Source organism: Lepidothrix coronata, unplaced genomic scaffold (assembly GCF_001604755.1).
Source record: "Lepidothrix coronata isolate B3197 unplaced genomic scaffold, Lepidothrix_coronata-1.0 Scaffold58, whole genome shotgun sequence".
In the NCBI taxonomy this organism is placed as follows: Eukaryota; Metazoa; Chordata; class Aves; order Passeriformes; family Pipridae; genus Lepidothrix; species Lepidothrix coronata.
The window spans coordinates 2,070,303-2,095,486 of NW_016690238.1; the positions used below are offsets into that span (position 1 = coordinate 2,070,303).

Below are 25,184 nucleotides of genomic sequence, written 5' to 3' on the forward strand. Positions count from 1 at the left end.
GGCGTCAGTCCCACCCCAGCTCTGGGGAGCAGGAACTCGGAGAGCTACAGGGAGCTGGAGGGAAACGTGAGACTGGTGGTGAGCGCTGGAGCTGGTTGGGAGAGAGATTGGCATTTTGGGGTGCAGGGAAGCTGCTGCAGGACCCAAGCCCTGCTGGGGTGAGAAGCCTGTGGGCTGCATCAGCCCTTGCTAGATCTATTGCCACCCGAGCATGGTGGAGATGGGTAAATCCCTGGCACTGCTCCACCAGAGCTTGGTTTGAGGTGGGACTGGGCTCCCCTGACCTCTGGCAGCCAGCAGGGCCATGGCATGCTGTGTTGGTGCTGGGGTATTTCCTCCCAGGTGCTATTCCTATGTGGATGGGTGCTCTAGGTATCCTGGCTCATCCATGGGCACCCCCAGAGGGCTGGCACTCCCTGGAGTACCAGCATGGCCTCCCCTGGGCAAACTGAGCTGACTCTCTTCTATTTATTGCCCACCTCCTGGTATGTTTCCCCTTCACATGGAGAAGCTTGGAAAAGCTGCTCAGTTACCAGGTTCTTCTTTCTTCCAGCTAAACCAGATGCCGTCCAGACCTTCTTGCAGGCAAACATCCTTGAGTTCATGTGAGTGTGCAGCTGATAGGAAGGGGCAGGTTTGGTTTGGAGAGAAGGGTTTGCCCAGGAAAATGCTCCAGATGGGTCTTGTGAGGGGCTACGCTCCCTCCCTGGGATCATCATCCCAAGGGATGCCTGTCTGAAAGTGTCTAAAGCTCTGGATGAAGCCACTCAAGACCTCTCTTGAGGTGTTGATGTGAGGATGGTGGGGCTTTAGAGCTACTCCCAGAAGGAAGGTGGGCTGCCCACTGTCTCCTCTCCCTCACAGGAATGGCTCAGTGGTTGTGCAAGGGGAGGTTCTGTTCCAGGGGGATGCTCCTGCTCCCACTAACTCCCATCTCATCTGGACAGTCATCAGGGACCAGTAGGGGAAGGAGCATCTTCAGCTGGCAACTGGAGCCCCAGTCTGTCCAGTCCAGTGGAAAGCTGTGAAGGTTTTCCCACAGCAGAGCTGTTGCTGCCAAGTGCCCTCCCTGTACTTCTGTCAAAGGCCAGGAAACCTGCCCAGTTTGGATTCCAGGCTCTACCTTCACCCAACATCCTGACCTGTGTAAAGCCATTTTAAGGATGTTAAGGATGCTGGAGACCACATTTGAAGCAGCTGGAATCTCTGGGAGGCTGGATGTGCCCACCCCATCCCACTGTGGAGCAGCTTCACCTGGTGGTGGGAAGATGCAGATCTGAAGCTGAAGCAGAGCTGGCAGTGAGATAAAGCTTGAGGGGCTGGAGATGGAATCACTGTGGTGTTGGGATAGTGTCTGTGGGGTTGGGATAGCTACTGGAGCTGGGATAGGGGCTTTATGCTGGGAAGGTGACTGTAGGGCTGGAGCTGAATTCACTGTGGCTGGGATAGGAACTTTGCAGTTGGGATAGGGACTGTGGAGCTAGAACCTAAATCATTGTAGGGCTGGATTAGGGACTGTAAGGCTTGGATAGTGACTGTGGAGGTGGGACAGGGGCTGTGGGGCTGAAATATGGACAATAGGGCTTTGATAGTGACTCTAAGGGTTAAGGGGGCTGTGAGAGCTATGGAGTTTGCGAGGACTGCGAGATAAGGGAGAGCTATGGGGGCTCTGAGGGCTAAGGAGTGTGGGAGGGCTATGGGGTCACAGAATCATAGAACATGCTGATTGGAAGGGACCCACAAGGATCATTGAGTCCAATTCTTAGCCCTGCACAGGACCATCCCCAAGACACACACCATGTGCCTGAGAGCATTGCCCCAACACTTCTTGAACTCTGTCAGGCTACTGCCTACAACTACCAGCTACTGAGTCTGTTTGCTGCCCCTGTTGTCTGCTCCCAGGTGGTAGAGAAGAGCCCTTTCTGCTCGCCCCAGCTGCTTGCCCTGCCTGCACCAACTGCTGGGCAAACTGCCATGCCCTCAGTGCCAGGCCATGCCCTTAATGCTGTGCCATGCCCCAGTTTGCCTGCTTCTGTTTGCCCGCTGTTCGTCACGCTCCCTAGAATTGTTTAAATCTCCCTCGGAAGCTCCTGTGCTGCTCCTTCCTCTCCTGGTTGGCTGCTCAGAGAGCTTCCACGTCCTGAGGAGGGTCAGGGCTGCTGCTCGAGTGTCCCTGAGCTCAGGAAACCCCCTGCAAAGCTCGATCTAGCCCTCAAACCCTGGACCTACCTCAGTTGTTGCTGCTGCTGCCTCAGTGACTGAAGTCTGTGAGGGCTATGGGGTCTGTGGGGGCTATGGGGTCTTTGAGGGGTCTTTGAGGGCTAGGGGGATTTTAAGGGCTGTGAGAACTGTGGGGGCTGTGAGGATGATGTGGCTTCTGGAGGCCATGGGGGATGTGAGGGCTATGGGAACTATGTGATCTGTGAGGGCTGTGGGGACTGTGGGATCAGTTGGGGCTGTGAGGGTTATGGGGTCTGTGAGGTCTACAGGGGCCTCGAGAGCTTTGAGGGCACAGCCCCCACAGTCATCTCAGTCCTCACAAGTGCCCTAGCCCTCATCATCCCCATTGCCCTATCAGCCCTCACAGACCTATAGCCCTCACAGACCAGTCTCTGAGGTGGCAGTGGTGGCAGCAATGCCTGAGGTAAGTCTGGGGGTGGGGGTTAGATTGAGCTGTATCGGGGGGTTCCTGAGCTCAGGTACACTTGAGCAGCATCCCCGAGTCTCATAGGACCCAGAAAACCTTGGCAGCGAACCAGGCAAGGAGGGGGCTGTGCCAGTGACATCCGAAGGAGATGTAAACGGCTCTAGGGAATGCGATGAACTGGAGCGAGCAAACAGAAGTGGGCAAACAGGGGTGTGGCACAGCACCGAGGGCATGGCACAGACAGTTTGCACAAGCAAGGCAAGCAGGTGGGGTGAGCAAGGACTCCTCTCTGACCACCTGAGAGCAGCCAACAGAGGCAGGGAACAGACTCAGTAGCTGGTAGTAGTGAGCAGTAGCCTGACAGTTCAAAAAGCATTCGAATAATGCTCTCAGGCACATGCTGCGACTCTTGGGGATGTCCTGTGGAGAGCTAAGAGTTGGACTCAATGATCCTTGTGGGTCCCTTCCAAATCAGCATATTCTGTGACCCCGTAGCTCTCACAGACCCATGCTGGAGTGGGAACTTCAGTCCGTGTTTGTTAGAGAAGCCCTCCCCTTGAGTCACGAGGTGCAGAAAGGACCCCGTTGCTTTCTAAACTCCTTCTCAGAGAAGAGCCTGGGTGCAGCTGAATCCAGTTTAGCCCCAGACTCTGTCAACCATTTAAGTCTAAAGAATTACAGAGGTGTGATGGAACCTTTGTACAACTCTGTTCCCCAGGATTAAAGATGGCAAATCAGATATATTTATATAAAATGAATTATTTATTATGAAAAATGATTAGACAAAAGATCTTAATCCAAATTATTTACTGAACAGTATAGAAGCTAAAACTACTAGTATAATACAGGATAGGATACGGTGCACTATATCAAAGCAATTATATTAAAACAATGATATTAAAGCTAGCAAAAAAAAAAAGAGAAATTATTATTAAGTGGAGATTGATGTAACTCACCCATATCAATGACTGTGGGCATATCTCTTTCAATCAGCCTTGAGGAGTAACCTCGAGGAGCATCCTCTACTCAAGGGGAAAATCTCCACACTCCAAAATCTCCACATGACTCCAAGAAGGGTTATGTTAGAAGAACCTACTGTATGAAAGTGGACTGGACTATAGAAATAGTATAAAGTGATTGACTGTCAGTCGTATGTCTCCAGGTCAGTTTAGCAGCTTGTCTGCCAAATCTTTGCCTCACTATCAGGATGTTAATTTGGAGTTGATGAGCCAGACTAGTTTTAGCATAATTCAACAACAAAAACCAGCACATGATGCCCTCTCTCAGTCCACCACTGATAGTCTTGCAAATAGGGTATTGTTCAAGTTGCTTGACCACATTCCAAGGCAGAGCATCCTGCTACAACTGATAGTCCTCACAGCCCCCATAGCCCTCACAGCCTTAATAGCCATCACAGAACAAGTAGTGCTCACAGTCCCTAATATCCCCTATATCCCTCACACACCCCATATTCCCCCAGATCTCAAAGACCTCAAAGCCCCATAACTCCTCACAGCCCCCATAACCCCCATAGCCCTTAGAGCCCCTACAGCCCTCCCAGCCATCAAAAATCCCATAGCCCTCACAAGCCCCATAGCCTACATATCTCCTATAGCCCTCACAATCTACGTAGCCCTCATAACCACAGCTCTCACAGCCCCTCAAAGCCCCTATAGCTCTCACAGCTTCCATAGCCCTCACCCCTTAGAGCCCCTGCAGCTCTTACAGCCCCATAGCCCTCACAGCCACCATAGCCCTCAAAGCCCCCACAACTAGAAGATGAAGGGTCTCCTTCCCTCACTCCATGGGACTTCTACCACCTGGGGCTTCTACTACCACTCTTCGGATCCAGAGGAGGACCAGAACTCCACCAGGACTGCCACTGCCACATCCACTCTGGACAAGACTGTGACCATCACTCCAACAGGACTGTGACCATCATCTGGACCAACAGGTTTCCTTTCCTGTTACTTTGCACCCAGGGGGGCCACGTGGTGCTCAGCACAGGGACTAATGAACACCCTTCTGTTCTTGTCCCAGGGTGTGGGGTTATACATCTGTCTCCGGGGGTTAAAACCAGTCTTTTATCTGTATCATTGCGTTTATTGTAATCTTTTTAGTAAATCGTAACTCTGACTTGTAATCTCTCTTGAGTTAGGTTCGTTTCTCCTGGCTGTTTACTTTTAAACCAGCACACCTCCCCACTAACTTGGGAGCAGATTTACGTGCCGCTTTCCACAGTAATTCATGCACAGATGATTCAATTGTCTGTGAAGCAACTGCTGCTGCATCATCCATTTCGATCTGTAACTCCGGTGGAGCCACCATGGCTAGGAAAGCAGCCACAGGGCTCCAGTGCTCAGGGCTGGGCCATCCCAAAATGTGGGGAGTGACCATCATGACCTCCCCAGTCCCCAGCTTTCCCCGTAGCCACGGGTCACTCAGCTGTTTTTACAGTTCAAAACTTTCTCTCTCCTATTCCTTCCCTCAAAGCCTGCAGGAAAGAATGCTAAGTTTGTAACAACACCGTTATCTTCCTTGAGAGAATTACATTTCTCTCAACAGACATAAAACAACCCAAAGGAAACAGTGTGAAAATTCCCACGCTGAAACAATATTCTTAGCATCTGCAGCTGCAAACTTATCTTGAGTGAAAACAACTAAAGAAAAACAGATCTTCCACTTTCAAGCCCTTCCTCCTCACAGCAAGGTAAGGGAGGGGTAGGCAAGGCAAAGCAAGACCAGTGAGGGGAAGGCAAGAAAAGGGAAGGGAGTGGTAGGTAAGGGAAGGCCAGGAAGCAGTAGGATGGGTAAACAAGGCAGGAGAGAAGGCGGCAAGTCAAGTGGAGAGATGAGTAGGCAAGGCAGGGGGAGGGAGGTGTAAGCAAGGCAAGGCAGGGCAAGAAAGGGGCAGACAAGTGAAGGAAGGGGATAGGTATGGAAAGCAATGCAAGCAAAGGAGTGGTAGTCAGGGCAAGGCAAGGTAGGTGAGAAGTAGGCAATGAAAGGCAAGGCAAGAGAGGGGTAGGCAAGGTAAGGTGAGGTGAAGGAGGGGTGGGAAATGAAAGGAAGGACACGGAGCGGTCAGTAAGGCAAGGCAATGCAAGTCAGAGGAGAGGAAGACAAGGCAAGGCAAGGCCAGGCAAGAAAGGGGTAGGCAAGTCAAGGAATAGATTGGTGTGCAAGGCAATGCAAGCCAAGGGAGGGGTAGTCAGGGCAAGGCAATGCAAGGGATTTGTGGGCAAGGCAAGAGATGGGTCTGGAAGGCAAGGCAAGTGAGAGGTAGGCAATGAAAGGCGAGGTAAGGGAGGTATAGGCTATTCAAAGCCAGGCAGGAGAAGGGTAGGCAAGGCAATGCAGTGCAAGGGATAGTCAGGCATAGCAAAAAAAAGGCAAGGTTGGGGAGGAAGGCAGGTAGGCTCAATGCTTCAGGGGCAGATGACAGGCTGCAGCAGCCAGGAGCAGCTTGTTGTCCTAGCACATTTTGTGTGGGAGCAATCCCCTGACACTTGCCAGTATGGAGGTGGTATCAAATTTTTGGAACTAACCTTCTGAAAAAGGATAACAGTGCTCTTCCTTAAGAATGAAAGCACATCGTCCTGCAATAATAATTGGGTGTCCAGGAAATGAAAGAGACAGCCACAGGTTTTCTGTCTGGCATCTTTTGTGGGGGAGCAACCTCACAATGTCAGGTTGTCTCCACATTTCAGAGGTGATCTCTGTAATATTTGGCAGTCCTTTTATTTTGGGCCACATAAAGCTATTTCCAGTCTTGATGTATAGATTATATACTGTACTGGGGAGGTGTAATGCCCAGTAATGGTGTTCTGGTACCTTCATATGGGATCAGTCCCTGGATGGTTTCTATTCTGAGGTGGGGGAGTCACATTTCTTCTGAGATGTGGGGTCTTAGTTGCTCTCTGTGGCATGGAAACGATTTTTGGATCCTCACATTTGGTGGGCTTGGTGAATTTAATTGCTTTTCCTAATATACAGTGCTACCGGTTAGAGCTGTTAAATCTCTAGAAGGGGAATGTAAAAGCCAAGCTGTTGGGCTTTTTGTCCTGGTCCTTTTAGTGTCTGAGCACTTAGTGGTGGGGTTCAGTTTTGGATCCTGACTCTGTGACACTGAAGGATTATGAGGGTACATAGAAGGTGCAGATACTGGCATGTGAGGTGCAGTTCAGTGGGTGCAGCTGAAGGTGGAGACAGCAAGAGCTTTCTCTCCTAGCATTTTTGTGAGTTGTGTTTTTGCTGGACGTTTTTGCTGGACGTTTTCGATTTTGTTGCTGGATTCTGAGAGAGTGAAAAAATGCATTAGCACATATAATTGGGAAGGAGTGCGTGTTGCCACTCGAGCGTGGTGCAAATAAGAGTTTGCACATGAACGGGAAAGGTCAGCCAGAACCTTTTTGTCCTGACACATTTAGTCTGAGACCAGTGAGAGGACGTTGTCACCTTTGGAGCAGCACTTTGGGCTGGTTTGTGCGTACACAGGGCCATCTACAGGAGCTCTTAAACGGCGATACGGGGGGAACGTCCACTAGATGGCCCCGTGCACGAGAAAAAGGCGTAAAAGGGACCATGGTTACCTCAAAACCGACGAATGCGAAGATCCAAAGTTCAAAACGTCCTCTACTGCTCTCAAAGAAATCGTGCCAGAAATCAGAAAGACTTCGCTGACCGTCCCTTCCATTTGCAGGCTTGTATTTGCACAACAATCAAGTGGCAGTTGGTTTTCCTTGCAGCCTGAAAACTGCACACAATTTCCATCTCCGCTATACGTAGCATTGTGCACTTTTTCGGTCTCATGGGAGTCTGAAAGGTCCAACCACTTCTCGTACAAAAAAATGTCCTTCCCCGTTCATGTGCAAACTTTTACTTGCAGCACGCTCGAGTGGCAACACGCACTCCTTCCCAATTATATGTGCTAATATATTTTTTCACTTTTGCAGAATCCAGCAACAAAAACGCAAACATCTGGCAAAAGTAACTCTCGGAGAAGCGTCAGATGAGAAAGCTGCTGCTGGCTCCGCCTTCAGCTGCATCCATTGAACTGCACCACAGCCCCGGTATCTATAGTTTCCTTCTCAGCTCTACGAACCATCACAACCTTCGGTCTCACGGAGTCAGGATCCAGAACTGAACCCCACCACTGAGCGGGGCTGCGGCCGTGGGGAGCGGGAGGTGCTCCCGCTGTCGGGGCGAGGGGCGTGTCAAAGGGGCCCCTCCCGCGGATCCACCGCCGCCTCGGGTCCCGTTCCCGGGAGCTCCGTCCCCTGCCCCGCCCCGGGGTCTCGCCGCGCTCTCGGGTCCCTTCCCCAAGGCCCCCCCGGAGCCACTCGCGGAGCCCCCGCGGGCACCCGGGGCGGGGGCCGGGGAAGGGCGGAGCGTTCTTCGGCCCGGGAGCGGTTCCGGGTCGGGAAGGCGGGATCTGCGGAGGAACCGGCACCGCGGAACGGCGGCGACATGGTGGGGAGGGGGTCGGCGGGGAGAGGGGGGAGGCGCAGCGGCCCCGCGGCGGGCTCTGACCGCCTCTCCCCCCGCAGCGGTTCCGCTTCTGCGGGGACCTGGACTGCCCCGACTGGGTGCTGGCCGAGATCAGCACCCTGGCTAAAATCGTTAAGTGCCCGCGCCCCCCGCGTTCCCCTGCCCGCCCCCTGCCCGCCCCGGGCCCGCTGCTCACCCTCCTTATTCCCCGCAGTCCTCGGTGAAGCTGAAGCTGATCTGTGCCCAGGTGCTGCGGGACCTCCTGGGGGAGCCCATGGAGGTGAGTGCGGGGCTACCGCGGTGGAGGCCAAGTGTTTCAACACTGCAGTGGCATAATCAGCAATATTAATTAATTTCATATTCTTCGTGCAGCCTCTGCAATAAGAATGCTACCAGCCACTGCTAGTAGGAATACTATGAATATTAAATGTTATTAGTATTAATATTAAGGTAAAAATTATGAGTATTAATGTTGGTAGTGAGTGTGTTACCTGGTGTTTACTGTGATGCTCTGCTCTCCCGCAGTATGAGAAGGTCCTGAAGCTGACCTCGGACGCAAAGTTAGGTGAGCACTGGCTGTCCTTACTGGGATCCCCCTGTGGAGCCCCACTCTGGGGCTGGGCAGCGATTCGGCTGGAGTTGCCTTCCCAAGGTGGCAGAGCTCACCCTCCATCCCATCCGCAGAGTCAGGGGACGTGAAGGCGACCATCGCTGTCCTCGGCTTCATTCTCTCCAGTGCAGCCAAGCACAATGTAGACAGCGAGTCCCTGTCAAGTGAGCTGCAGCAGCTGGGGCTGCCCAAAGGTAGGGGGGACCCTCAGTGTGGCACCAGGGGCCAGACCTGGTGGGATGTGCCCAACGCAGTTCCCAGCACTGCTGCCTTCACGCTCAGATGCAGGGCAGGGTGGAAACCGTGCTGTTCTCCATCACCTCCCTGCTGCGCCATCCATCCCCAGAGGCTCCTCAGGTGCTTTGGTGGGGTTTGGTAACTGCAGGGCTGGTGTGAGCAGGGGGGTTCTTGTCCTGTTTCTCCTCACGAGCAGAGCATGCCAGCGGCTTGTGTCGTTCCTACGAGGAGAAGCAGAGCTCCCTCCAGGACAGCCTCAGGGCCTGTAGCCTGCGATGTGAGTGGGATGGTTGGGTCTTAACAGGGTTTTGAGTGTTGGTGGCAGTCACCCTGCTGGAGTGAGCCAGGGTGCTGACACCACCCCCACTACCCACCCCAGTGAGCCAGCTGGGCTTGGTGCGCTGGCGGGTGGATTACACCCTCAGCTCCAGCGAGCTGCAGGAGGTCAACGAGCCCCTGGTGCATTTGACGTTCAACGTGCAGAACAGGGAGTGCGGGAGAACGACGGCTGTCTCTGTGACCCTCTCAGCTGACAAGTTCCGAGTGCTGCTGGCAGGTGAGGCTGGAGGATGGGTGGCAGCAAGGACCTCCAGGGCTGTGGGGGATGCTGGGGGGGATGCTGCTGGGGATGTAGCGGCTCCCCCCCAGCTCCATCCTCTCTCTGCAGAGCTGAAGCAAGCCCAGACCCTGATGAACACCCTTCTCTGAGGAGCCAGCCTCCCATGGTGGGAGTCACGGGCACCGAGTTGCTAGGTCGGATCTGGTGCTTCTGGCTGGGAAGGGGGATTTTTCCCTGCTCTCCTGGCTTCTGGGGACCCTCGGGGTAGCTTCAATAAAGTCCCGGTGACAAAGCCGAGCTGTGCCGTTCTGTGTCTCCCCGCGGCGGGGCCGCCCGGCAGGACTACAAGCTCCGGCATCACCGCGCAGCCAATGGGAGCGCGCCCCGCCCGCCGCGCAGCCAATGGGAGCGCGCACCGCCCGCCGCGCAGCCAATGGGGGCGGGCGGGCGCAGTGGGAGCTGCCGGCGGCAGCGCGGTGGCGGCTCCGCGGTGCGGTGGCGGCGATGCCCGAGTGCCCGGAGCTGCACCTCGCCGGGTGCTTCATCAACGGCGTGTGCGGCGGGCTGGTGTTCGCGGGCGGCGTGGAGCGCTCGGCGGTGGGCCGCGGCCCCGAGGTGCCGTTCCGCAGCGAGGCCTACCGCATCTCGGCCCTTGCCCGGGGTAAGGAGCTGCGGCTGACGCTGAGCGCGCTGGACCCCGCCGCCGCCCCCCCGCCGCAGGACCTCGTGTTTCGTTTCGGCATGTCGGGGTCGTTCCGGCTGTGCCCAGCCGCCGAGCTGCCCCGCCATGCCCACCTCCGCTTCCTGACCCGCGAGAGCCCCCCGCGGGCCCTCTGCTTCGTGGACGCCCGCCGGTTCGGGTCCTGGCGCCTGGGGGACGCCTGGCAGCAGGAGCGCGGGCCCTGCGTCGTCTCCGAGTACCAGGCTTTCAGGTGAGCGCCCTGGAGGAATGCCCCCTGGTTGGGTTTGGCTGCCTTTCCTGCACAGACATGCCCCGGTGACTCTTGTTGCCCCGTGCTGTGTTGCAGGGAGAACGTGCTGAGGAATCTGGATGACAAGGCTTTTGACAAGCCCATCTGTGAAGCCCTCTTAAACCAGAAGTATTTCAATGGAATTGGGAATTACCTGCGTGCTGAGATCCTGTACAGGTAAAGTGGGTTGAGCATCCGCTGACCTGCCATGGAGGTTTGGTCTCCAAGAGTTTGCTGGAGCTCGATGGCTCTTTGGCTAAGCTGGCTGTGCCTCCTCACCTGGTAGATGTGGACAGTGCCAGAACCCAGGGCTCAGGCTTGTGTGTAACTCTTTCAGGTTGAAGATCCCTCCCTTTGAAAAGGCTCGGACTGTGCTGGAGGCCCTGAAGGATCAGAAGCAGGAGAGGAGGAAGAAGGTGAGGAATACCAGGTTGCTTTCACAGGATCAGAAGGTGGCAGATGTCGTACCAGGGCTTTGGTTGCCTGTGGCCCTGCAGGACGAGCTGTGCCCAGCTTCTGCCTTCAAGAAGTCTATGAATATTTTTGGGGTGGGTGAAGAAGAAAAGATAATTGAAACAAACACCTTGCAAGCTTGAAATCTCCAAGAAGGCTGTAGTAAAGCCTAAAGCTGTTCTCGTGAACTTTTAAAGTGACTATTTTAAAGAAGCCTGAAGACAAACTACATGACCTGAGGGGTGTTTTTAAAATTGCTGATGTTTGTGTGTGTTAGCCCTCTTTCATGTCTTTGTAGCTAAACTGGAAGCCCACAGTGGGGTGAGCTCAGGGCTGGCATGTATGGAGAGTGTGGCAACTCATCCTCAGGAGGGCAAAAGACAAAGAATTTGGCTGCTGTTGGAGAGGAGAGACCCCGAGGAGGCAGAAGTAGCTGGCAGGTGACTTTCCTCCCCTTCTCCACCCTTGCAGGATCCTTCCCTGACACTGAGCAAGAAGGTGAAGCTGATGAGGAAGAACCCAGATCTCCTGGAGCTGTGCCACACCGTGCCCATGGAGGTCATCACGGCAGGTGAGGCAACAGGACAGGATGCTGGGGAACAGGGACAGCTGGGAGAGGCTGGGGCTTTGCATTCCCGGCATCAGGAGGTTTGGGAGGGCATCCTGACACCATGGTCATGGCTTCTGCTCTAATTCTGTCCTTTCTCCCTTCCTAGAGAAGCACCTTTTGGACCCTGAGCACTCGGATAACTACGCCACCTTCAAGAACTGGCTGCAGTGTTACTTGGTGCCTGGCATGAGCTCCCTGCGTGACCGCAACGGCAGGACCATATGGTTCCAGGTAGGTGCCTGGGGTCACTCCCTGGGGCTCCCAAACCACACCTCCAGCCCATTTTCTGCTTGCTGAGACTCCCAAACATTACACTGTGTGGCTGGAGATCTCCCTCTCCACCAAGCTGCTGGGCATGGAGGTGACCAGGACCCTCTGTGTGATGGCCAGCTGGCCAAGGGATGGTGGGCAGTCTGGAGCAGATGGAGGGAATGAGGTCTGGAGCCCTGTTCCTCCCTCCTGTGCCCTGTGTCTGTGGCCTTGCAGGAACAGGACTGACAGGAGAGTCCCCAGTGCACAGGGCAGGCAGAGCAAGCCTGACTCTCCTGGCTTCCCAGAGAAATGTGGCCCTTTCCCTATCACTGCGAGAGAGAGAAGGGGCAGGGATTCTGCTGCTGCTGCCTGCAGAATGACTGCACCCCAGTCAATGCTCTGTCCCTTCCTTGCAGGGAGAGCCTGGTCCCATGGCTCCCACAGGTGAGTGTCCTCTCTCCCGCCCGTGGGACCCACTGTTGCTCTGGGAGGGCTGGACACTGGGCAGCCCTGTCTTTTCTGTATAGCACAAGGGCACAGGCAGGAGCAAAGCCCCTCTCCCTGGGGTGCTGACAGGCCTGTGACAGCCGTTGGCACCAAGGGACAGAGCCCATTTTCCCCGGGGCTTCCTACCGGCATCCCAACCTGCTTGGGCACAGCTGTTGCACTGGCAGGATGGTTTTTCGTCCTGCAGTTTCTCAGTGCTCAGCTCACATCACCCAGGACAGCATCCCTGCAAGCATGTCCCTCACTCCCCCTGACCTGGGCATGTCCTCTCATGCAGGGCAGAAGCACCAGAAGATGCCCCGCAAAAAGCGCGCTCAGCTGAAGGCAGACCCTGAGGCACTGACCCCTAAGGTAAGCAGCTTTGTGGTTGTGTCTGGCTGTCCTGTTCCCCCTAACCTTGCTCAGGCTGCTCCTGAATTCATGGTGGTGATCCCATATGGAGCTTCTCATCCTCTGTGGTGCTCCAAGCACGCTTCTCCTGCTAAGCCGCAGCTCTGATGTCCGCCCAGGTCACCTCACGCGCCTTGAAAAGGCGCCCCAGGGCTGCAGCAACCCCCCAAAAGTCAGATGAGAAGGAGGAAGGGGAGGAGGAGGAGGAGGAGGCTGATGGGCCGAGGAAGGGACGTGCTCGCCGGAGGAGGAGAGGGACCCCTGCTCCAGCCTTGCCTGAGCCAGAGGTGCTTCTCAACACCAGAAGAAGCCGCCGGATGTCTGCACGCAGGGGCAGAGGTGAGGCTGGCAGCCCCTGTGGCTTTCAGGTGCACAGGTGGGGGCTGTGGGAGTGCTCAGTTGTATCAAAGGGACTGAGGGGTGCCAGATGGCAGGAGAGGAGCCAGTGGGGCAGAGCCAGACACTCCCTCACCCTCTGACTCCTCCTTTCCCTCTCTGTTTTTCAGCTGCAGTCTCTGTCATGTGAGTGCTGCCCACTGCCCACCTCTTGAGGGACATTTAGTGGCCCAGGAGAAGCTCAGGGAGGGCTTGGGGGAAATGGAGCTTCTCTGTACCTGTGCTCACAGCTGCTTGCTACTGTTGCATCCTGCCAGTGCGTGAGAGAGAAGCTGGGCTTGGTGGTGGGGTATTTTCCTGCTGTCCAGAGGCATTAGAGGGGAAGAAGAGCCAAGACCTTACATTGTGCTGCACTCTGACTCTTCCCTCTGCCTAAAACTGGGTTCTCTCTTCCCTTTCTGGCTGCTGCTCCAATCACTGTTTTTAGCTGACTAAATAATAAAATATTTTGTGTAGAAATCACTGTGCACGCCTTTTCATGCGAAGGATAACCCCTCTGTGCCCAGCCTCTTCCCCAAGGGGCTGTAGCAGGCTTCCCCTCTACCTCACCTCCCCTAAAGTAAAGATAAGCTCTGCCTCCCCAGTTCCATGAGTAGTGAGATCCTGCTGAGGAGGACACTAAGGGAGCAGCAGCTACAACAAAGCAGCTGGAAGGAGGCAGGTCAGTGCAGTTACCTGGAAAAAAGTTAAGAAAACAGGCTGGAGCTTGATGTAATTCTCTTATTTATTTGTGTTCTCCATCTGCAAGGGCAGTGCAAGGGGCAGGCAGAGGAAGGGGGGAAGGAGTAGAGTGTGTTTTTTATAGTCACTGCTAGACAAGATTAAGGCTCAGACACAGGAGCCACTGTGGAAACTGCTACTCCCCAAGGCCCTGGGGCTGAAGCAGAGCCCATGCAGGGCCACCAGTCTGTCCACATCCTTATCCACACTTCAGCGAGCTCAGCACTCAAGCCCACCTACCCTGCTTGGGCAGTGGGCAACTGTCCTCCTTCCCTGAGGAACACGGTTGTTCTCAAGCGCTGCTCTCTGATGGATGGGTGTGGGACACGGGGACACTGCCCTGCTCTGGAACTGCTGTCTTGTACAGCTCTTGGGATCGAGGAAGGCTCAGGCTGTGATTTGAGCTCACAGTGTTGGTCCAGGCTGCTGCAGCATCAGCCAGAGCGGTGGATGGTGTCACTGGCTCAAGACCAAGAGGACAGAGAGCACGCAGAAGGGTGTGAAGGAGAGCCTCAAGCCCTGCTGCCCCAGGGGCAGGGTGCCCTGTGCAGCTGGTCGCTCCAGGAGGTCGCAGCTGAGGAGGAAAGCACATGAGGCTGAAGGCACTGATCTCCATCCCCATGCACACCCAGCCCTTTGGCATGGACCATGGACTTACAGCATCGCCTCCTTAACGGGGAGGGAGGTCTGGAGCCAGGCAGTAACCGTGCTGCCATACGCCTCGTAGAGCCGAACCACCACGGCTTCAGGTCTGCCCTCAGCCTTTGGGGGACAGTGCAGGTGGGAGTTCAGACAAATGAGACAGGCACAGCCTCTCCAACCCACGTTGTTCTGCTCAGCTGAGCCTAACCGCCACTCAGTGTGGAGGAAAGAGCAAGCCATGCTTGACAACAGCACCTTAACCCCCTCTGCCCTCCCCCCCCTCCCTGGCACCTGCCTGCTTGACGGTCTCCAGCACGATGGCAGGTGAGCTGACAGAAAAGGCACTCCAGGCTGGGCACTGGGCAGAGCTGGCCGGGACCGCGTGGAGGGGGAAATTCAAGTTGTAGGCACGCTGAATGACACCAGCCTCCTGGAAGGAACCTGCATCACAAGAACCTCTGTCCAGCCTCGGCAAGCACGGTCAGAGACACACTCACCCCAAGGTTCACTGGTGCATCCCCCACCCTGTGTGTTCCTACAGGGCCTGTCACTCACCCCGGTGAGGCATCACAGCGTAGGTGAACTGGTGGTGCCCAATGTCTGCTGTGGAATCAGGGGACTTGGGTGCTCTCAGCCTAAGGCAACGAGATGTTAGTGAGACTGGTGTCTTGGCAGCACCCACTGCCACACAGAGTAGAGCCAGAGGAGCACTGTGACAGCTGCTCCCCTCGCTACCTTGAAGCTGGGCCCAGGGGTGGAAGCAAACATGCAACAGCAAACAGACCCTGGACAGTCCCAGAAGCTTAAAAAGCTTGGGTGTCTTCCTGTGAAAATTGTGGCTGACAGAGTCAAACTGAGCTATACAGTTTCTTTTAGCTTGGTATGCACTTGTAACATTAACACTGCTGTTCCTTCCCTCTCATTAAGCCTTCCCTCTTGGGGTATGTTCTGGTCAGCAACAGAAAAATCTGATCTCTCCTGAATTATCTATGAGCATAGCTCACAGGAATTAGTTATAATGCAAGTCAGCCAAATTCTCAGACAACAGACACCCATTAACTAAGGTCATTTAGGATCAGGTGTTGCCTCGACTTCCAAGAGACAGCTCACAAGACAAAGCACCTGCAGCAGCTCCCCCCTCATCCATCTGTAACTCACAGAGAGAGGCTGAGGACGTTCCTGTGGGCTGATGCCCCATATTTGCAGTCGTTCAGCAGAGCCACCCCGAAGCCGTGCTCAGAGAGATCCATCCACTTGTGAGCCCACACCTGCAGCAGGTACCAAGGGATGGGCTCACTACAGAGAGCCACTGCCAGGAGCAGGAGCAGCTCGGTGCTGGGACCAGGCCACCATCCCTCTCACCTCGAACCGAGCCCAGTCCCAGGATGTGTTCCAGTGTGTTGGCCGCTGCACGTGTCCAAACTGGATCTCGTAGGTGGCGTTTGTGCTCCGGACCTGCACAGGGAACTCCACCTTCAGGAACTTGTGAGCCTCCTTCCACTCAACCTAAATGTGGGAGCAGAAGGGCATCACCATGGGGTCTGACAGGCAGAAACCACACTTTTCCTTCCCTGGTGTGCAGCAGCTGGCTTGCACACAGCCAACATAAGCTACAGTAAAACCACACCAGAGTCTCAACACCAGGGTGAATTCTTCTTGTCCCTCGGGACCTCCCCCCACCCTCAGGCTGCCTTCCCTTAAGGCAGAGGAGGACAGGCAGTGGGGGGGGTTCCAGGGAAGAAAACAGGAGGGGGAATGTAATTCCTGCCACACAGGATGTTGGTATCACGCAGCAGCCACGGGCCAAACCTGGGTCAGGAAGCGGAGGTATGGGCACGTGGCATCCAGGATGATCTCCTGGGTTAAGGTGCTGCTTTTCCCGACCTGCAGGGAGAACCTCACACTTCCCCGCAGGCCCCCAGCCAGGGTGATTTCCAGAGGCTTCAGCAGCGTGGTCACTGGCTTCCTAGACAAAAGAATGAAGGCAGAGATAGTCTCAGCATAGTAGATCCAGGTTCCCAAATCCCAGTCCAGCCTCCCACATAGGAGGCACTCACTTCTCCAGAGTGAATGCTCTCTTACAGCTAGGACTGACAGGGAGGCAAGAATCTTAGGGCAAAGCCAAAATCCAAGTGCTGCTTGCACTGCTCCCTCTACCTGGTTTCCAAGTGATAATCCATCACATCCCAGGCATCCCAGTAGAGGGGAACATCATCAAAGAGTGCAAACTGGTTCGCATGGCAGCCCTCTGGGACTGACTCTCTGAAAGAAAGTGGAACAGAGAAACAGCAGCATCAGAAGGGCTGGCAGTGGACAAGAGTGTACAGTGAGAAGTCATCCTGGGAGAGGTTTGAGGAGCCCAGGGCCAGTGACTGGGTGACACAGACCTCTCGGAGTCCAGCAGCCGAAGTGAGGTCAGGTGTCCCATCATGTCCAGGCAGACAGCAATCACCCCATTCTCCATGGTAATGGAGCCATCCACCTTGGAAAAAGGACAGAAAACAGGTGTCACAGACCCACAACTGCAGGAGCTGAGTGCCTCAGTTGCAAATTTACTATGTGGATTTGCTGGATGCTGGATTCCTTAGATTTCTCCCCAATCAACCTTTGACACAGGGAACATGGATCTGAAGCAAACTGCCTTGTGCTTACCTGCTTCCTCACTGACACAGGCTGAGAGGGCAGCAATGGCTCCCTCACTAGAGCATAGCCCATGCTGGGGACTGTCACGAGAGCTGGAAAGCAAAGAGGTTCTATTCCAACATCAGCCCCAGACTGAAACCTAAGTCACACTGTGCTGCCCTAGCGCTCTCACATCAGACCTACTACCTCCTCTCATACCCTCCTCTTCTTCCTCCATACTTCAGGGGACTTTATTCCATTTCAAGTTGTCTAAAGAAGAGTTTGAACAGCCAGTAAAGCCCTCCCCAGGGCAGGGAGAGGCAGAGTATTCCCTTGTTAGCTGACTCTGCCCCTGTAAGAAATTCTGATACAAGAGTTATCCCAGGTCAGACATACCCAAAGTCTCTGTTCCATCTGGCCCAGGCCTGGAGATCACCTCGGTGCGTTCCCAGGGCAAAGTGTTCAACACAAGGGTGCTTTTGGTGCTCCCTGCCTTGGGCTGCAGCAGATCCCTGCACAGGGACTGCACAGCCTCCTCCTGCAGCTCAGCACCAATCCTGCGGATCTCTGTACAACAAAAGGGCCTAAGTTGGATCTGAGAGAGCTTCTGGCGCTCCTGTGCAATGCACACACACTTTATCGCCTGCCAAGCTACAATTACTAATTATCATTAATTATTATTATCTATTAGTGAGTAATTCAAGTGTATAATTATTCTTAACTTTGTTATTACAAGATTACGACGAGCTATGGCAGCTCAGCTGGAAAATTCTGGTTAACTAAGCTCCTGCAAGCACCCATGAGCAGGCAGGAGCAAACCTTCGTGGAGGTCTACCCTGGCATGCCAACAGCAAGCAGAGAAGTCAATAAATTGGGATGGTTTTCAATCCCTTGGCTCCCCTGCTAATTTAACACTATTTCAGACATATATCTGCACAGGCTTGCCCTGGTAGTCCAAGATTGAAACCACTGCAGCCCCACCAGGCAGGACCCAGTGTGCTCTGGCATGAAGTGCCCTCCTAGCCAAACTTCTGCTCACCTGTGTAGTATTGCAGGGCATCCTCAACCACGAGCTGGATACAGCTGCCTGGCAGGACATCATGGAACTGGTTGAGTAGCAATAACCTAAAAGAGAGCAGAACCCAGGAGAGGATGCGAGAGCACCGTATTTGTTCTGGCTTAGAACAAACCAGAAAGTTCTTCTCTCAAACAAGAGCCCTGTTTGCAAGCCAGACTAACTTAATAACTGTTCCTTATACTCCCATTAGCCAACACTTCAGAGAAAAGGATTTTTTCCATAGCATCCTTTAAATCCCTTTATGTTAGGGCTTGTCAACTGTCATCTTAGTAAAGTACAACCATGGGGAGTACGAGCTATTTCTTTTTATCCCCTAAGGCTACCAGATATGTTGTTGTACAAGTTCAGACATGTCAAAACTGGGGAGGAACAAGCTTAGGTTGGAAATGAAGCTTTCAGACAGCAGAGTAGTGAGGGTTTGAAGTTATCTTCCAATGGGAGAATCAAGCAAACCACCGAACGCTTTCCAGGTGGATCCCTGATCAGTTTATGGAAGGGGTTACAGACAGTGGTAGGTAAGCTACATAGACTGCTGCAGTACTGAATCCTCTCCCAGCACCAGCAATGCCCCTGTACTCACTCCCTCACCTCCAGAGCCGCTGCAGCTGGTTGGCAGGGTACTGGAACACACTGTCCTGTGCCACAGCCAGGGTGCTGAGCACTTCGACGTCATGGAGTATCCTCTCACACTCTCGATTCCCCTTCTTTATCTGGTATAAAGAATATATATATTCTTATATATATATATATAAATATATGTATTTCTTGAGCATCAGGAAATGGGTAGCTGGGAGCAGATCTCTCACATCAGCAGCAGAAACCCAGCTCCAGTGCAGGAAGGTTGGTTACTTGTAGGTGTCACGAATTTGCATGGCCTGAGCGTGGGGACCCTCACCTGGGCCTGGGTGGTGTACGTGCCATTGTGCAGCTCGAGGAAGAGCTCTCCCACCCAGGTGCACAGCTGTGATGACTCCTTCTCCAGGACAGAAAAGAGCTGGTCAGGAGTTGAGATCTGCACCCTGTGGGAGAGACACAGGTACAGTGATGAGCCAGGGAGAAGCCTGGGACATGGCTAATGTTGCATCCCATCTGGAAAGTTGACGCTCCTGGAACCAAGGCCTCAGAAACTTCAATACAACTATACACAGTATTCCCCTCACCCTTCTCCTACCCCCCTCCTGCTCTCCTGGGACCCCTGAACCTCTCCTGTGGACATTCTCCAGACAGGGACTGACTGCCAGGCACAGCTGCTGTGCTGGACACTCAACCCATGACTCTACTGAGGGCTCATAAGCAGTCCATGCCTACCCTATGTACCTGTTCTTACAGCTCTTGATGATACAGAGACCCATGAAAATCCTTCCCAGCCCTCTGCTTGCCTGTCTCTCTGCCCTGCTCCCTTTCTTTTGGCACTGCTGAAAGCCGGGCCTGGCCCAAAGCCAGTGCTCCTGCCAGGAGAGAGGAGCTTTCCTCTCACCTTGGCAGCCCATCTGTGTCACTCATTCTCTTCATTCTATCCAGCATTTTCTGTGTGGGGCCCCCTCCTCCATCTCCAAAGCCGAAGAGGAACGCGCTGTGGTTCACACATCCTTTGTCCTTGTTGTTCTTCACTGTCTTCAGCACCTGGAGAGATTTTTGGGCAGCTGCAATCCCCTGGCGCCCATCCCCAGCTCCCACAAGAAAGCCAGGTCAGCCTTTAGGGTGCAAAGCCCAGTCCTGCCCCTTCTCCCTGGCCCAAACTGCCAAAATCAGGCACAGGCACATCTCGGAACCAGGCAATCAACTGCCAGGCACCCAAATGGCCTTTGTCCAACAATGCTGCCAGCTATCACCCTCCCTTTCCAGGCAGTGCCCTCTCCCAGGAGGCTCCAAGGGGCTGGCAACTTCACATGCAGGTCTCACTCACCTCCTCCACAAGCCCATGCATCCCATAGGAGTCACCAGGAGGGAAATGGGTCAGGACTCGGGAACCGTCAATGCCTTCCCAGAAGAAGGTGTGATACTGGAGGGGAGGGAAAGGACAATGTGGTACACAGGGGACAGACATTCCAGAGCCCCCTGAGGATTAAAACTGGGCCTTTAGTTTCTCTCCATGAAGCTGCAGAATGTCCTGACGGATCAGTGTAAGGAGACAGTTGCACGAGGACAGGGAATGCCACAAGGGCAGGGTACAGCAGGGAGAGGCTGGCTTTGCTGTCTGTTGGACCTGCACACAAGTCACAGCTCCTTGTCTGGAAGCAGAAGGAATTTACAGGCCAGGGGCCCACCTGGAATCTCTAACCATGACCTTTTCCTCCCCTGAAGTCTGACAGGACATTGCTCCCACCAAAAACTGGTGCCTTCTGGAAGCAGAGCCTGTGTCAGCTGAGCTGAAGGACTGTGGAACCGACAGGTCCAGCCCTGCAGAAGACTCCAGCATGCACACATCCATCCCCTGGAAAGAAGGGATGCACAGCTCACCGGGAAGGTATTCACAAGGTTCCAGCTGAGCTTCTGTGTGAGGAACCGCTGAATCCCACAGCCACGCATCAGCTGGGGCAGCTGGGCTGAGTATCCAAACGTGTCCGGCAGCCAGAACTGGGAGGAGAAGAAACAGGAGCAGAGGGAGAGAGAAACACATGAGTCAGGTGAACCTCATACACAGCAAGAAGTGAAAGGAGATGGTGTGCAAGGAAGGTGTGCTGGAAAAGAACAAGTACCTCCGTGCAGATTCGGCCAAACTGCTCCTGGAAGAACTGCTGTCCCTGGAGGAACTGCCGCACCATGGACTCCCCACTGGGCAGGTTCCCATCCTGGGGGAAAGGCACAGGGAGTCTGTGAGGAAAGCCAGGCACTGGGGAAGGGGAGGTCTTGTAAGACCCCCCCATTCCCATCCACCTGATCTGGAGATCACAGGGAGGAACTGAAGAGAGCTCAGCAGAGGGAAAACGGAGGAACACAGCTCACTGAGTGCAAAGATCCTTTCTCAGAGAATGATATGGGAGAAGGATCGTATTTTTGCTAGGTTAGACACTTCAGCTGCTGCTCCTAGGCTTGGAGACCATCACCAACCAGACAGGCTCAGCAAAGGCTCTGCTGTCCCCTCCAGTTCCAGGCCCAGTCCCAGAAGGATGGCACAGAGGGGATTCGGCAAGCCAGGCTCACCGTGCTACTCACCATTTCCACCCAGGTGCCTCCAACAGGAATGAACTGCCCCTTGGCCACGAAGTCCAGAATCTGTGCATAGAGCCCAGGGTACCAGCTCCGCACCCACTCAAACTGCTGCGCCTGCCAGAGAACAGAGATCAGCCTCAGCTCTCTACCACTCCACACCCAGGTCCCTCCTCTCTGCAACACTTCTGGTCATCCCCCCCATCTCTTTTTGCTGGAGAAGCAACATGCCATGAGCAGAGGAGAGGTCTCCAGAGAGAGATCACTGACCTGGGAGCAGGCAAAGGTGAGCTCTGGATTGCGCTCCATCAGGCGGACCACGGTGACCCAGCTCCGAGCACACTTACGGATGGTCTCCTCATAGGGCCACAGCCAGGCTGCAGGGACAGGCATGGCCCCACCATAGTTATTACTCAACACAAGCTCCTCCTGGAGCTAGAACCCCTCTGAAACCCCTCCTGGGACAATAAATCGCGGGGTGAAGCCCAACAGATGGAAGACAGCAGTCTATAATTCATCCCTCATCCCCAGCCCCATCAGTGCTCCAAAGGGCACCTCACGCTCCCCTGCCTCCGTGAAAAATCAGCTGTGTGCCTCAGGGCATGGTATCCAGTGCCTGAAGCCCAAGGGCAGCCCACTCTCCCCTTGGGCAGCATGCCCTGGCCTCCATGTGAGCGAAGAGGGAGTGTGTGCTGCTCTCACCAGAGTCAATGTGGCAGTGCCCCATGGCATGGATGGTGTGCTGGCTCTCGCCGTTCCTCTGGCTGAAGATGGCCGCAGCCAGGTCACGGGCAGCAGGGAAGGTGGAGGGGTCCATAACATCACACACATTGACCATCTGGTTGGCAGTGTACAGTGCCTGGAAACTCCTCTGGTTTTCCTCCCCGAGAAGCTGGGGTTGGGAGGCATAACAGTTTTACTCAGGCCACTGTATCAGCTCATCACCTGCCTCAGGGAGAACCTGGTACCTCCTTCCAGCATCTGTCTCAGCCAGTGGTACCAGGTAAACACCATGTCCCTGCTTCACAAACACAGTCTTGTGCCTTTTCTCACATGCCTTCTAAATCCAAGTTATACATATGCACATTCCAGGGGACTCTGGTTAACAGATCCTGCTTTGGAGCAGAAAGTGGATGAAAAAACACCTATGGCTTCCCTCTGTTCAGTTCTCCCCTATTCTAGAATATCCTCAGTTAGAAGGAACCCACAAGGATCATCAAGTCTAGACAGAGTCAACTGTGCTAAAGCAGAAGCAGCAAACATATTCTCCTTCAGGGTCTCAGGTCATGGAAGAGCAGGAGGAGGAGATACAATGAAGTTATGGAAAGGGTGAGAGAAGGGAAGAGAAGGAGCTCCCATACCCGGGCCATGTCCAGCAGTATTTCCAGATCTACCAGCAGTTCGTAGACATCTCTGTTGAAGATGACCAGCTCAGCCTTGTTCAGGGTGACCCTCCTGTCTGGGTCGGGAGGGGCAATCATGCTGCCCTTGCCAGCTCCAAAGAGCCCATTGCAGGCCAGCTCCACGTACAGTGTCAGGCTGTGGGACCAAAAGGAAACCATCAGCAAGCAGGTCACAAGCACCAGGACACAGATGAGGATGTCTCACCCCGGCCTCCTGTCTTCCAACAATACCAAGCTCACCCAGCGGCGAGGAGCTCGACTGACCACCCACCTGTGGGGCTCTGACTCTTTCAGGCTGCTTGTCAGGATGTAGCTGGTCTTCTCACCTTCCTTAGTCAATCCCTGCACAGGAAGATGGCACATTCAACCAAAGTCCAGCTGGATGGAGGGGTCTGGTCCCATATGGTGTGGGATAACGATTCCCACAAGAACAATCACCACAGAAGCTGCTGCTGCCCCAGCAGCAACATAAACCCTGCAGGCACCACCACACAGCACAGCAGGGACGTAAAAAGTCACCATTCTGTACGTAGCAGGGCATCTGGCACATCCCTGATCCATGCCTCCTTACCTGGACAGGCTGGGCATCTCGCCACACCATGGCCTCCCCATCGCTCTCCCAGACAAAGTGCACTTCCCGCCCTGCCCATGCCAGGGGGATGCTCAGCTCCACCTTAAACCAGCATGTCTCCCACCTGGAAGAGAGCAAGTAGCAACCTCAGCCCACGATGTGACTTTCTCCCCAGGGAGAGCCTCCTTAGAGAAAGCTTCCTTGGAGAGCTTCCTTAGAGCCTCCAAGGAGAAAGCTGAGTGAGGGCAGCCCATGAGTTTGATGGGATTCAAACACAACAATGCCACCTGTCCGTACAGACCTGATTTAATCTATGCCTCTCTGGAACCCCAGAGAAACAGTCACTGGCATCTTGTCTGACCAATGCTGGGATAAAAATCTCCCAAACCTGACAAAGCAAACATCCCCCACCTAAGCATCAGGGACACAACCATGATCACAAACAGCTCTCAGCAGAAAGGATCCGTAAACTGGGCTCTTCACTCTCCTGGGAAACTGACACATCTTGGGCTGTTTCCTTATGAAATCTCCCTAAGGGCTTCTGGGCAGACACCTTCGAACACCCAGGGGGAAAAGGATTATCACCTCCTTTCTTCACCATTAAGAACTCGTGAGGACTCACACACACAGGAGACATGAGCTCCAACCCCACCACGGTCACAGCACCACCGAAATCCTGTACTCACGTGGGCCCGAAGGACTCTCCCACTGCAGCCGGCCTGAATTCCCCCACAACAGCCTCATCGTAAGAGATGCGCCGCGGAGTCTGGAAGCAGGAGAGCGATGTCGGTGGACAGCGGTCCCCAAAAAGCCTGAGGTCGAAGATGGCCAGGACATATTAGTATGGTCAGTCCCTCAAGGGCGAGCCCGAGGGTGGGACAGGGAGCACCCTGTTTTCCCCAGCTGCTACTCAACACCCTCAACAGAGGGTGATTAACAAATCACAGAGTAATGAAGCGCCGTGTTAGAGCGGCTGGCGGAGCGGGGAGGGCTGTGCCGTGGCTGTCCGGGGTGTGTGTTTTCTGTGTGCGATTTGTTCCCTCGGTGTGTGTTCACCGAGCCCCCCGAGCCCCGGCAGCGCCCGAGGGCAGGGTGCTCCCCCCCCAAAAAGGGACACACGCGAGCTGGCCCGGCCGCCCACCAGCGCCCCGGGGGTGCCCCGGAGGAGGAGGAGCGGAGAGGCCTCCCCGCCGCCCACCTGCCCCGCAGGTTGCAGTCGGTGAAGTAGGTGTCGGAGACGAACTTCTCGACGCGCTCCAGCGCCGTGCGCCTGTGGCGGGGCGCGGCCATGGCGGCTGCGGCGGGGCCCGCCCTGCGCGGCGCAGGCGCGGCCCGGCAGTCCCGGAGCCCGGAACTCCGGGATCCCGGAATCCCAGAATCCCGGAATCCCAGAATCCCGGACTCCCGGGATCCCGGAATCCCAGAAACCCGGAATCCCGGTTCCAGCCGGGCCGCCTCCGCCTCGAGGGTGCTCCGCGGGGCTGAGGGCCTGTCCCGGGGAGGGCCGGGCCCGCCGAGTGCTCCTCGTGTGAGGAGGCAGAACCCGCCTCATCGCTGTCCCTCAGCCTGAGCAATCCTGCGCCCACCTCTCCTCCTCCTCCACGCCCCCGCTTCGCCTCAAAATCGCCCCCCCAAAAGTGCCACTGTATCATCAAGAGGGAAGGAAGAATCTGTACACGACGCTCAGCCCTGATGCTTTAATAGAAATACCGTGCCACACTCAAGTTTAAAACATTGGTATAGAGATCACGTGGGTTGTGGGCCGAGGATCACGTTACAGAATACAAAAAGCAAGACCAAATAAAATGGGGGGAAAAAAAATGAAAAAACTGACCTCTGCTATTGTACAGGCTGGGAGCAGAGCTGGGATGCTGGC

At 54.8% G+C, this 25,184-nt stretch overlaps 3 protein-coding genes across 5 annotated transcripts; 2 read left to right on the forward strand and 1 right to left on the reverse strand.

Annotated features, from left to right (window-relative positions):
- The first annotated feature begins 8,046 nt into the window (after positions 1–8,046).
- COMMD4 (COMM domain containing 4) lies at positions 8,047–9,838 on the forward strand. Of its 2 annotated transcripts, XM_017816746.1 has the most exons (8): positions 8,047–8,119; positions 8,197–8,268; positions 8,352–8,417; positions 8,663–8,702; positions 8,822–8,941; positions 9,181–9,261; positions 9,364–9,540; positions 9,652–9,838. In XM_017816746.1, exons 1-8 carry the CDS (start codon positions 8,117–8,119, stop codon positions 9,690–9,692), a joined length of 600 nt encoding a protein of 199 aa, XP_017672235.1. In that variant the 5' UTR covers positions 8,047–8,116; the 3' UTR covers positions 9,693–9,838. The 2 variants fall into 2 exon arrangements, with proteins under 2 accessions (XP_017672235.1, XP_017672236.1); XM_017816747.1 differs by lacking the exon at positions 8,197–8,268 and having other exon boundaries at positions 8,057–8,119.
- Positions 9,839–10,047: 209 nt separating this feature from the next.
- NEIL1 (nei like DNA glycosylase 1) lies at positions 10,048–13,581 on the forward strand. Its single transcript, XM_017816752.1, has 9 exons — positions 10,048–10,475; positions 10,572–10,691; positions 10,852–10,930; positions 11,439–11,538; positions 11,684–11,808; positions 12,246–12,273; positions 12,614–12,687; positions 12,846–13,065; positions 13,233–13,581. The coding sequence occupies exons 1-9, from the start codon at positions 10,048–10,050 to the stop codon at positions 13,250–13,252; spliced, it is 1,194 nt and encodes a 397-aa protein (XP_017672241.1). The 3' UTR covers positions 13,253–13,581.
- Positions 13,582–13,835: 254 nt separating this feature from the next.
- Positions 13,836–24,613, reverse strand: MAN2C1 (mannosidase alpha class 2C member 1). 2 transcript variants are annotated; one of them, XM_017817016.1, is made up of 26 exons: positions 24,507–24,613; positions 23,995–24,120; positions 23,309–23,432; positions 23,009–23,079; positions 22,696–22,873; positions 22,037–22,226; positions 21,605–21,711; positions 21,341–21,451; positions 20,884–20,976; positions 20,645–20,761; positions 20,091–20,186; positions 19,662–19,807; positions 19,080–19,203; positions 18,773–18,894; positions 18,146–18,231; positions 17,503–17,673; positions 17,137–17,219; positions 16,872–16,966; positions 16,642–16,746; positions 16,294–16,450; positions 15,847–15,990; positions 15,643–15,752; positions 15,040–15,119; positions 14,780–14,925; positions 14,501–14,604; positions 13,836–14,416 (listed from the first exon to the last, which is right to left on the reverse strand). In XM_017817016.1, exons 1-26 carry the CDS (start codon positions 24,596–24,598, stop codon positions 14,299–14,301), a joined length of 3,096 nt encoding a protein of 1,031 aa, XP_017672505.1. In that variant the 5' UTR covers positions 24,599–24,613; the 3' UTR covers positions 13,836–14,298. The 2 variants fall into 2 exon arrangements, with proteins under 2 accessions (XP_017672505.1, XP_017672506.1); XM_017817017.1 differs by lacking the exon at positions 13,836–14,416 and having other exon boundaries at positions 14,776–14,925.
- Between the last annotated feature and the right edge of the window lie 571 nt (positions 24,614–25,184).